The sequence below is a fragment of the Vipera berus genome, assembly GCF_964194415.1.
Source record: "Vipera berus genome assembly, chromosome: 14".
NCBI classification, from domain to species: Eukaryota; Metazoa; Chordata; class Lepidosauria; order Squamata; family Viperidae; genus Vipera; species Vipera berus.
Genome location: NC_138217.1, coordinates 8,945,732 through 8,958,231, shown reverse-complemented (window position 1 = coordinate 8,958,231; position 12,500 = coordinate 8,945,732). Strand labels below are relative to the sequence as shown.

Sequence of the window (12,500 nt, the reverse complement as noted above, 5' to 3'; positions counted from 1 at the left end):
TTCTTCGTTCACCGTAATGATCCCCTGATGATTAAACTGTCGAAATGGAAGGTTAAAGTTCAGAAGGAGCGCAAAAGAAGCTTGATAAGATGGGGAAAGGTTGCTGAGCTGGAAACCAGGAGACTGGGAGTTCTAGTTTTTTTTTTTTAATCCCATTTATATCCCGCCCTTCTCTGAAGACTCAGGGTGGCTTACAATTTAAGCACAAACCAATGTGCTTAGCAATAGCCTTCATTCTATGTATATGCCTGCTTATTAGGGCTTTCACACACACCCCAAGCGGCATTATTACAAAGTCAGCTTAATTGCCCCCAATAATCTGGGTCCTCATTTTACCTACCTCGAAGGATGGAAGGCTGAGTCAACCTTGAGCCTGGTGGGACTCGAACCTGCACTAATTGCAGGCAGCTGGTGTTACTTAAGGAGGCATTAGCCCACTGCTTCACCAAGGCTCAGTCGTAGGCATGAAACCCCAGCAAGCGTTAAGCAGGCTTGTGAGTTCTCATCCCGCCTTAGGTACCAAAGTCGACTGGGCAACTTTGGGCCAATCACCAGGAGACGGGGAGTTCTTGTCCCGCCTTACACATGAAAGCCGACTGGGTGACTTTGGGCCAATCACCAGGAGACGGAGTTCTAGTCCTGCCTTACACATGAAAGCCGACTGGGTGACTTTGGGCCAATCACCAGGAGACGGGGAGTTCTAGTCCCGCCTTACACATGAAAGTCGGCTGGGTGACTTTGGGCCAATCACCAGGAGACTGAATTCTAGTCCTGCCTTAGGGATGAAAGTCAATAGGGCGACTTTGGCCCAATCACCAGGAGACTGTGAGTTCTAGTCCCTGCTTTTTTCTGCCTGTCTTTTCTCTCTCTGACATCATCTCCCTTTTCTCTGTGTCCACCTTTCGCTCTCCGATCTGCTCCGTTTTTCCTGACCTATCAATCCTCAAATTAGGTAACGTTTCCATTAGCCTTCTTCTGACTATGGCCCCTAAACCTAAACCAGCCCAAACAGAATAATTCTCCTCCGTCTCCCGCGCAAAGTTTTTTTAAAAAAACATTCTGGAGTTTTAATTTGTGCCAAGGCTGAATTACCTTATTGATGGTGATCCTTTCCTCCGAGATGCCCGAGTAGTTGCCGCGCTGGGTGAACAGCTCCTCGATCCCCATTGCTTTCAGATTTTCAATCAAGTCGTAGTTCTTCTCCAGCTTAAATCTGGGCATCACGACTTCCCGGGTTCTAGCGAGAGAATTAGGAGTGGAACGTGAACGGATGCGAGTCATCTGCAGCACTTATTAAGTCTTTTAAGGATCATTTGTTTGGCTCCCCCCCCCCCCGATCCATTGCTAGCGTACAGCCCACCGTTGCTCCACTTAATGGCCAACTACAGCCAGAAGTTACACTGGAAAAAGGGACTGAATTGACTTTTGTGCCTAAGGTGGGACTAGAACTCACAGTCTCCTGGTGATTGGCTCCAAAGTCCCCTAGTTAGCTGTCATGCCTAAGGCGAGACTAGAATTCACCGTCTCCTGCTGCTTGGCCCAAAAGTACCCAGCTGGCTTTCATGCTTAAGCTGGGACTAGAACTCACCATCTCCTGGTGATTGGCCCAAAGTCACCCAGCTGGCTTTCATGCCTAAGGCGGGACTAAAGCTCCACTCTCCTGATGATTGGCCCAAAGTCATCCAGTTTCATGCCTAAGACGGAACTAGAATTCCCAGTCTCGTGCTTTCTAGGCTGCTACCTTAACCCCCAGACCGTAATCATCATTTTAGATAGGAATCGGGAGAGTGTGAGATACTTAGTGGGCGGAGGATCTCCGTGGTGATAGGATACCTGTTGGTCATGCTCTTCTGCCATCTCTCCACCACCTGGGGACTCAGTTGGTTCTCCAGAGCCTTCAGGCCGGCCAGTTTATAGGGAAGCACAATCAACATGCTGATGTTACCCACGTAGGGCAGTCGCAACACCCTGCAGTCCAGCTCGTTGTCTTCGGTGGCCAGGAAGCTGGCTTTGGTCTTCATCATAGGAACCTTGACCGTCTCTTTCTCGTTCAGCCGGAAGTTCTGTTTGTGGGTCATCTCCACCGGAAACTTGTTCTCCCAGGTTCCTAGGGAACACACATGAAAACGCCAGGCCGTCATTCTTTTCCCGGGGCTGATTGTGTTTCGCTGCATCGCTTCCTTCTACCAGCAGCCCTCGACTTAACGACCGCAATTTTTTGCCCAACATTTCTGTTGCTAAGCGAAAAGCCTTGTTGTGTGAATTTGGCCCCATCTTATGACCTTTCATGCCATAACGGTTAAGAGAATCCCTGCAGTTTTTAGGGGAGTAAGCCGGTTGTAAAATGAATCTGGCTTCCCCGTTGTCAAAAGGTCGCAAAAGGGGGATCGCGTGACCCCGGGAGCACGGCAACCGTCCTCTGAATTTTGATCACGTGACCACGGGGGGTTGCTGCAACAGACTGGAGTGTGAAAAACGATCGTAAGTCACTTTTTTAGTGCCACTGTAACTTCGAACAGCCACTAAACAAACTGCTACAAGTTGAGGACTACCTAATTTTTAAGGGAGGTTAGCGATCACAGAAACATCCACTGTACAGGTGGTCCTCGACTTACAACAGCCCATTTGGTGACCATGCAAAGTTACAACGGCGCTGAAAAAAAGTGACCTAGGACCACTTTTCACCCTTTTGCACTATCCCCATGGTCACATGATCAAAATTCGGACTCCTGACAACCGACCCACATTTTTAGGACGGTCTCAGTGTCCCGGGGTCACGTGATTTCTCCCTTTTTTTTGCGACCTTCCTGACAAGCAAAGCCAATGGGGGGAAGCCACATTCACTTAACCGTGTTAGTAACGTAACGTCGGCAGTGATTCCACCTAACAAAAGGTGGCACGAAAGGTCGTAAAATTGGGCAAAATTCATTTAGCAAATTTTTCATTTAGCAACCCCAATTTGGGGCTCTTAAGAGATACAGTAAGGGAAATTCTTTCTATGTTATTCTTTCTCTGATCTCGTGTGCCCATCCCATCCAGCCCAAAGAAAGTCTGGAATGCTATAGGTTCTCCTGCCACGGGTAGGGGGGTCGAAATAGATGACCTCCAGGGTCCCTTCCACTCCTATTATTATTCTATGTTCTATATGTATTAAAAAAAACCCAGCCTTTGCTGATATCTCTTGCTTTACCTTTGAAGTACAAACAATTGAGAATCATCATGAGCGTGTCAGGGTGTACGTTGACGAGAGCGTCTTTAATTAAACCTTTGGTGAGCTTTACAATCCGCTCATTTGCTTGAGTGATGAAGGCCGGGTCAGAAAAGTCAGCCAGCTGAGCCTCGGCAAAATAGTACTTTTTCATGTTGTCCTTGAACTCGTTCAGGATGGAGAATTGCCTTTGGATGTACAGGTCGTTGACTGACCTGAGGGTGTAGCCAAAATTTCTCCGGAAGAGCCGGTGAGTGAGTTTGAGGAAGAGGTTGTGAATAGTCAGGTAGTCGTAGGTGGAACTGGAATTCACAAAGTCTTCAAAGCCTAGCACGTCCCAGACTTCCTCCAGGGTTTGACCTCTCAGTCCCAAGGAAACCATCGCCATGGCGGCGGAGATGCCAACCGGAGCCAAGAAAATATTGTCGGAAGAATTGACGTGGTCCCGAAGGCTTCGGTAAAGGTTGAAGCCAAAATAGGCATTGAGGATGTTGAGACGTTGGATTCTGGTCTTCCCACGGAAGAGCGCCAGCACGTTGCCTTGCTCGACGTGAGAAATGGCATCCGGAATGCTGTCAATTATATCAATATAGTCGTCGTCACCCTCGCTTAAGAGTTTATCAAAGTCCAGGTAGTCCTCCTCATCCTCTTCTTCCACACTCAAGTCGTTGGTCACCGTGTTTTCTTGATGGAATTCGGGGGAGAGGTCGGTCACCTGAAGGGTGGCGTTCCTGAGAAGGCTACGAGAGTGGAGGGATTGGGCCTCGCCGCCCAGCTGTTCAAAGTGCTCGTGAAGGTCCTTGATGCCACACCATGCCAAGGAGATGGCGAGGGAGAAGACCACCAAGCACCAAAAGAACTTCATCGTATTTGAGCTGGAAATGGGAGTCCTTCAAAGGAGATGCTTCTGAGCTAGACAAGAGGATTTACAGAGGTTTACATGGTCTGAATCGGATTCTGTGATTGTGAAAGTGACAGTTTGGGTGCCAGGAAGTGAAGTCAGCTAGATACGGTTGAGATGTTTTAATCAAGTAATTGCAATGGTGTACATTGAGTTAAAGAAAAGGTGAATGGAACAGGGTTCTGGGTCACACATTGGAGTAAGGAATGGTTTGCGTTATGCAATGTTCATAGGATACTGGATTCCTACCACAGAACTCATCAGCTGGAATGTATTTGAATGTATGTAACTAGTCAGATTGGACATGGACAGAGGACCTGGTGCCAGTCTCCATGTGATGATATGTAACCTCACACTAGTGATTTTTTTTTCCTTCCAAATATGTCTCATGGGATTATTAGGAAGATAAAAGGCAGGGGAGGAAGCGTCGCGCCCTGTGGAGTCCTTCATGTTCTCTGAGCTTGCTTTCTTGAAGACATTTCATTACCCAACTAGGTAACATCGTCAGTAACATCATGCACCGATTACGTTACCTAGTTGGGTAATGAAACGTTTGCAAGTAAAAAAATATATCTATGGAGATTTTCAATCATCCAGGTCATGGCTGTCCCAAAGGTGCTTCTTCCCCCCCTCCCCACCCCAAGAGTCAACTAGACTTTCTTTGTTTTTCCTTGAAGACATTTTGCTTCTCATCCAGGAAACTTCCGTTCTTCAGAAGTGAAGAAACTTCTTGGATGAGAAGTGAAATGTCTTCAAAGACAAAGAAAGCCCAGTTTGCCTTTTGAAAAATGGCACCTTTGGGTCTGCAAGAAAACAACCAAACTCAGAGACCATCAAGGACCTCATAGTTCAACTCCAAGTACATAAGTATTCTCTTCTATCAGGGTCATGCCCACCATCTTAGGTGGTGGTTGGTTGTCCGTGTGAGAAAGCAATAAGGCTGCAGTTCAAGGATTAGGAGAAACCAAGCACCAGTAAAAGTACAAATCAGCTGATTTCTCTTTGCAGTTGGGTAGGTGCGTTTATTTTTATTGTGGCGATGATTATTTCCTCTGTATTGTAATTGGTAGGTAGAGGTGAGATGGGCAGCACATAAGTCTAGTAAAGAAATAAAATTAAAATATAACCCTGCCTCTTCTAAGCTAAGCAGCTACATTGCTGTTATTTGGGGAGAGAATTTATCCCTGCATTTATCCCTGCAATTCTTGTATGCTGCTACTGACGTCTTTCAAAAGTTCAAAATTTGGGCTATTTTACAAGAAGTTACCCGAGCTTTCAATCAAAAAGTAATGTGGATCTTGCCCAAATCGATATTTTGAATTCCCAAATAAGTTTTTTTAAGGGCTTAAATCTAAACAAACTAGGCTGCAAAAGACAGCAGCTCCCTTTATCTGAATAGACTCTTGCATTTTTTTAAAGTTGCATTAAATTACAATTCTTTAATCCACTGCGAGGATGGGAAGCGAAGGTGATTGGAGTCTAGAGAACTAACAGGTTAAAGAGACTGCTTTCTTTCCTTAAAAGTTTGGGGTTATTTCTTTCCAAAGTGAAAAAAGAAATCCGCGCAAAAGGGAAAGTGGAATTAATTCTGTACAAAAACAAGTGCCGCAGGAATCAATGTCGGTAGGGCGTTGAAATATAACCATCTCTTCTTACTCTCTGCTGTGAAAACCAATTTGCCCCCCCTACTCTGTCTTTTTAGATGCCTTTCCTTCACCCCGTTTTCTGCCGCAGCCTGGCTTCCGTTGGAGAAACCTGCTAAGTTATGCTGAGCAGCTGCGCAGCCAGAAAATAAGAAGTGAAAATCAAGAGGTGGAATTCCACTATCGCCCGAATATTCACGGCAACAACATCATCAGATTTAACAATCAACGGCTTTGCCTTGAGCTTCAGCCATTGAATTCTCTGCCTCGGTTTCCGCCTAAAAAAAAATACTTGCGCTTATTTTCCTTTTCTTAATCCACCTCCCCCCCCCGCCCCCCATATAAGAAATATTCCTTACCTCTCCTGCTGACGAACGGGAAGACTCACAAATGCCTCTGCAAGAAAGACAGGGGGGAAATGTTTCAAGGGTGAACTTTGGTGCTTGCTAAAGTAAACAGGCTGTAAATCAATCACTCACCCTGTCAGCTAAAATCCCTGATGGGGTGCTGTTTCTGCTGATTTCCTACTCTTGTTTCTGGTTATATTATTATTCTTTTTTTTTTAAAGACATCGTCCTTTTACAGATAGAAGCAAAGAAAGATTTTTGTCTTACATATCGTGCATTCAAAACAAAGGTAGTCCTCGGCTTACGACCGCAATTGGGCCCCAGTTTTTTTCTTTTTGGTTGCTTAAGTGAGATAGTGGTTAAGTGAGTTTTGCCCCATTATACACCCTTCTTGTTAAGTGAATCGCTGCAGTTGGTAAGTTAGCCATCCGGGTGTTAAGGGAATCTGGCTGTTGTAACTTTGAACATTCACTAAACAAACTGCTGTTAAGTCGAGGGCTGCCTCTGCATCTTTACAGATTAATCAGCAGTTAAGATTGGTATCTTGTGTTTTTTTTTAAATTCCATTTATATCCCGCCCTTCTCCGAAGACTCAGGGCGGCTTACAAGCTTAGCAGTAGCCTTCATTCTATGTATATGCCTGCTTATTAGGGCTTTCACACACACACCCCAAGCGGCATTATTACAAAGTCAGCTTAATTGCCCCCAACAATCTGGGTCCTCATTTTACCTACCTCGGAAGGATGGAAGGCTGAGTCAACCTTGAGCCTGGTGGGACTCGAACCTGCACTAATAATAAAATTTTTATTATAACAGTGTTTTATTGTACTATTTTTTGATTCCCTTCAATGTAAACAGCTGGAAGTCAATCCTGCTTCCAGCAGTAACAGAATAAGGGACCTTGGAGGTCTTCTAGTCCAACCCCCTGCTCAGGCAGGAAACCCTATACCATTTCAGACAAATGGCTGTCCAGTCTCTTCTTAAAAACCTCCAGTGATAGAGCACCGACAACTTCTGCAGTAAATATTTCTAATAAATGAATACATGTTTGGGTACCGTGGTGTGTGTGTTGTGACAGTTCTCCATGGCCTTGGCGATTCTTTTTTTTTTTTTGAAACAGCTGAGCCTAAGACGAGAGTTTATATCATTTGTCATGAAAGATGTGTTATTAGCTAGACCACAGTGATTGTTAGGCTGTCATATCTGAAGGTGATTTTACTCTCTTAAGCTGTTAGAAGCCAAGATGGGTAGGATGAATTGATCAATCAAATCAATTTTATCATTCCATTTTTTTATTGGTAGCTAGCAAAGTCTGGTTTGTCCCCTTCTGTAAACATTTGAAACACGTTCTTTCGTTGCTAGCTCACCAGACGCTTGCCACCGATCAAGGAAGCCAAACCACGATTGCAAAAACTCTTCCGCGACTTCTGGCTGTATTCGGTGCTGATGGGGTTTGCCGTAGAAGGGTCAGGTAAACCTCAAGTTTTCATCTGAACTCTCAGAAAGAAAGGAGGATTAGGATTGGAGTAGAAGAAATGTGATGGACTAACTGCCCTGCGTCATGTTTAAAAGAGCTTCGCCGCTTTTGAAAGAACTTTACAGGACAACTCAGCCAACATGTCGGCTTGATTGTAATTGCATATTATTGCAAATATCGTAATTCAGTAACTGATGTTGGAAAGTAAGACCTAAGTCCGAAGGAACCCCCCCCCCAAAAAAGGAGCATTTTTCTTCTTGAATCTGAAACAGCTTGAGACTTGTACTGTTTTTCCAGCCTTGAGAATGATGTTGCAAATCATCTGCTCCAAGTTCATTGGAGGGCTGGTTTTTTGTTTTGTTGTTGTTTTGTTTTAAAAAAACAACAACTTTGGAAATCAGTGCTTTGTTTACACTGTGGTTTCGAAAGAAGCCTAGGCCAGAACATCACAGTTTGATGGGGGCTTGTTCATAGCCTGACCCAAGTTTGACTAGGCTTCAGTGTTGATAATAAAAAAATAATAATGCTCCAGATGACCTGGAGATCCGCGATCTCAAAACCTTCTTTTTCGAACAAGCTGGCCTGGTCTGATGGGATGGGGTTGGGTTTTTATAAATAGTTTTAATTTTAATATGTATTAATTTTACGGGCATAATGGTTTAATTACTTTTTAATTTTTGTATTCTGTTTTTTATTATGTATTGCCCTGTTCGCCGCCCTGAGTCCTTCGGGAGAAGGGCGGTATACAAATTAAATTATTAAATTAAATTATTAAATTATTAAATTAAATTAAATTAGATTATTAAATTAAATTAAATTATTACTGAACTAGTCCAGAAATAATATTTACCCTACTTTGGCTTTTCATTCTTTTCTCCAAATGTCACTCCAGGTCTTTGGCCCGAAGAGTGGTACGAGGGTGTTTGTGAGATTGCCACCAAGTCGCCTCTCTTGACTTTCCCCACCAAAGAGCCCCTCCGCTCTGTCCTTCAGTATAACTCGGCCATGAAAAACGACACCGTCACTTCCGTACGTCCCTTTTCCTCCAGCATCCTCCCTTGCTTGCAAAACCGATGATGTGCAGCACGTGTGAACAAACGCTGATTAAAAACGTAGATATGGTGGGCAATTCCAGTAGATGGATGGGATGGGATGGGATGGGATGGGATGGGATAGGGAAGGAAGGAAGGAAGGAAGGAAGGAAGGAAGGAAGGAAGGAAGGAGAAAAAACAAAATGAAGGAAAATAGAAAATGAAAAAGCAAAACCGGGAAGAAAGAGAAAGATAGGAAAGAAATAGGGAAGAAAGAGAAAGAGAGCAAGAAAGAAAAGAGAAAGAAAGAAAATAATTATACTTAGAGCTCCAGGGCTGGTGCTTATAAGTTAAGTTAACGTAGATATGGTGGGCAATTCCAATAGATGGATGGGATGGGATAGGATGGGATAGGAAGGAAGGAAGGAAGAAAAACAAAAGAAAGGAAGGAAAATGAAAAAGCAAAACAGGGAAAGAAAGAAAGGAAAGAGAAAAAAATGGAAGAAAGAGAAAGAGAGCAGCAAGAAAGAAAAGAGAAAGAAAGAGAAAGAAAAGAGAAAGAAAGAAAATAATTATACTTAGAGCTGCAGGGCTGGTGCTTATAAGTTAAGCATTCCAGGGAGATTCTTCATTTTGATTAACAGCTTTTATCCTGACATGTGTCAAGTGTGATTATCCAGCATCAGCATTCTTGCTCCTCGCCTCTTCTGAGCCTTCCAACGCCCGTGTTTGTCTTCTGCCTGGGATCCACTTTCCAAATATTTGAGCAGCGTCCTCGTGTGGCCCAAATGCTTTCATGTTCCCCTCGTTGAATTCTCGTGGTTTGAAAGACAGAAGCGATGCCTTCCTGCAGCGGTTCTCAGCAAAGCCGTACTGTGCTCCGTGGAGTTTACTTACTCATTTTTATTTATTCATTTATAAAAATTTATCTTACCTCAGGGTGGCTCTTGTGGGTGCATGTAGAGAGTCTTGTGCTTGCCAAGAACACGGACAGCTTTAAGGGGCTAATAGATGAACACCTGCCGGAAACAGCTGCCCAAACAAGTTGCTTGCTTGTTTATTGGTTATTGTTTTTGTTTTAATTTCCGCTAGGCTGAACTGAATGAATTGAGGAGCACCATCATAAATCTCCTGGATCCGCCTCCTGAAGTGTCAGCCCTGATCAATAAATTGGACTTCGCCATGTCTACCTACCTGCTCTCGGTATATCGTCTGGAATGCATGAGGTATTTCTTGAAATCCTCCTCCAGAGTTGCAGAGGTGCTCGATAGATAGATAGATGGATAGATAGATAGATAGATAGATAGATAGATAGATAGATAGATAGATAGATGATGGACGGAAGGATGGATAGATAGATAGATAGATAGATAGATAGATGATAGATAAATGGAAAGATGGATGGATAGATGGAAAGATGGAAAGACAGATGCTAAATAGATGTTAGAAAGATAGATGATTGATAGATGATGTATTGATGGATAGATGTTAGAAAGATAGATGATAGATAGATGATAGATAGATGTTAGAAAGATTGATGATAATAGATGGATTGATGGATAGATGTTAGAAATATAGAAGATTGATAGATAGATGATAGATAGATGTTAGAAAGATAGATGATTGATAGATAGACACACAGACAGACAGATTTATACAAAATTCTTTTTCAATTGTATCTTGGTGAAATTAATTCCCGATTGTTGGTCTGCTAGGGTCCTACGTTCAACAGACCCAGATCGTTTCCAAGTGATGTTTTATTACTTTGAGGATAAAGCCATTCAGAAAGACAAATCAGGTAAAGGCTATTCAGATTCTATGATCCTTACATCCGACGGGCGCCTGCGTGAAACTCTTGCAGAATAAGCACATTGTTCAAAGCAATCCCATGATGTGATTTTTGCATAATTACCTGGATGTAAATAAGCAAGCAAAAACATGGGTTTTGACAACTTATGAGAGATGCTACCTGCCGGGCACAATTTTCAGCTGCTTGAGTCATTTCATTTGATTTTTTTTTTATTTTTCTTAAACAGGCTGCTGCTTCCTCTCTTTCAGGTATGATGCAGTGTGTGATATCCGTCGCAGATAAGGTGTTTGAAGCTTTCCTTAGCATGATGGCGGACAAAGTAAGTTTGTCAAACGAGAATGCACACTCTGGTTGTCATTTTGCTCAAGTGAACCATCTGGTGTCCAGCATCTCCTAGTTCTGGATTTCACAGACCTCTGATATTCCAAATTAATTTCTCTACCTCTGCTTAGAGATATTGGAGCTGCTACATGGCAGGTTTTTAAATAGACAGCAATAGCAATAGCAATGGCACTCTGACTTATATATCGCTTCATTGTATTGGTCAAAAAAAAAAAATCCCCAAAGCCTGATAAGGGACTTTCATGGTCCTTCTTTTGATCTTTAGCCTAAAACGAAAGAAAATGAAGAAGAGCTGGAAAGACACGCTAAGTTCCTGCTGGTCAACTTTAACCATATTCATAAGCGCATAAGACGAGTTGCAGATAAATACTTATCGGGTCTTGTAGACAAGTAAGTACGTCGCAATGAGTTGCGTGCAGAGCGGGTTTCATGCCTTCGACCTCTGGAACGGCTTGCCTTCAGAAGCTGTGGGTGCTCCCAACACTGGAGATTTTTCAAGAAGAGATTGCGCAACCATTTATCTGAAATGGTGTAGGATCTCCTGCTTGAGCAAGGGGTTGGGCTACGGGACCTCCAAGGTCCCTTCCAACTCTGTGATTCAGTAATTCTGCGTTAGTCTTCCTCAACCTTAGCAACTTAAGATGTGTGGATTTCAACTCCCAGAATTCCCCAGCCAGCATGTAGAAAAATTACACAGAGATAGATGGGAGGATGGATGGATGATGTTTGGGTGGAAGGAGAGAGATAGATGAGAGAGAGAGAGAGAGAGATTGGGTGGAGGGAGGGAGATAATATAGATAGATACAGTTGGAGATAGACAAGACAGGAATGGATGGATAGATAGATGATAGATAGATAGATAGATAGATAGATAGATAGATAGATAGATAGATAGATAGATAGATAGATAGATAGATAGAGATTGGGTGGAGGGAGGGAGATAGATAATAGATATAGATAGGTACAGCTGGAGATAGACAAGATAGGGATGGATGGGTGGGTGGGTGGGTGAATGGGTGGATAGATAGATAGATAGATAGAGAGAGAGAGAGAGAGAGAGAGAGAGAGAGATTGGGTGGAGGGAGGGAGATAGATAATAGATATAGATAGGTACAGCTGGATATAGACAAGATAGGGATGGGTGGGTGGGTGGGTGAATGGGTGGATAGATAGATAGATAGATAGATAGATAGATAGATAGATGATAGATAGATAGATAGAGATTGGGTGGAGGGAGGGAGATAGATAATAGATATAGATAGGTACAGCTGGATATAGACAAGATAGGGATGGGTGGGTGGGTGAGTGGGTGGATGGATAGATAGATAGATAGATAGATAGATAGATAGATAGATAGATAGATAGATAGATAGATAGATAGATAGATAGAGATTGGGTGGAGGGAGGGAGATAGATAATAGATATAGATAGGTACAGCTGGATATAGACAAGATAGGGATGGGTGGGTGGGTGAGTGGGTGGATAGATAGATGATAGATAGATGATAGATAGATAGATAGATAGATAGATAGATAGATAGATAGATAGATAGATAGATAGATAGATGATAGATAGATAGATAGATAGATAGATAGATAGATAGATAGATAGATAGATAGATAGATAGATAGATAGATAGAGATTGGGTGGAGGGAGGGAGATAGATAATAGATATAGATAGGTACAGCTGGATATAGACAAGATAGGGATGGGTGGGTGAATGGGTGGATAGATAGATAGA

General features: G+C 43.1%; 2 protein-coding genes across 4 annotated transcripts in view; one reads left to right on the top strand and one right to left on the bottom strand.

Moving 5' to 3' along the window:
• The window catches only part of SERPIND1 (serpin family D member 1), a gene marked incomplete at its 5' end in the record, with an annotated part of 4,487 nt that extends 414 nt beyond the window's left edge, over positions 1 to 4,073 (bottom strand). The window contains 4 exons of the mRNA XM_081338803.1: positions 1 to 36; positions 1,093 to 1,237; positions 1,834 to 2,107; positions 3,191 to 4,073. The exon at positions 1 to 36 is cut by the window's left edge and continues 414 nt beyond it. Of these exons, the coding sequence (XP_081194929.1) occupies positions 1 to 36; positions 1,093 to 1,237; positions 1,834 to 2,107; positions 3,191 to 4,073 (1,338 nt within the window). The remainder of the gene's footprint in view (positions 37 to 1,092; positions 1,238 to 1,833; positions 2,108 to 3,190) is intronic.
• Positions 1 to 12,500, top strand: part of PI4KA (phosphatidylinositol 4-kinase alpha) — a 67,796-nt gene that overhangs the window by 26,061 nt on the left and 29,235 nt on the right. For all 3 annotated transcript variants that reach the window (XM_081338976.1, XM_081338975.1, XM_081338977.1), the window contains exons 20-25: positions 7,462 to 7,570; positions 8,469 to 8,605; positions 9,700 to 9,833; positions 10,323 to 10,405; positions 10,666 to 10,736; positions 11,025 to 11,149. In XM_081338976.1, coding sequence (XP_081195102.1) covers positions 7,462 to 7,570; positions 8,469 to 8,605; positions 9,700 to 9,833; positions 10,323 to 10,405; positions 10,666 to 10,736; positions 11,025 to 11,149 — 659 coding nt within the window. The remainder of the gene's footprint in view (positions 1 to 7,461; positions 7,571 to 8,468; positions 8,606 to 9,699; positions 9,834 to 10,322; positions 10,406 to 10,665; positions 10,737 to 11,024; positions 11,150 to 12,500) is intronic.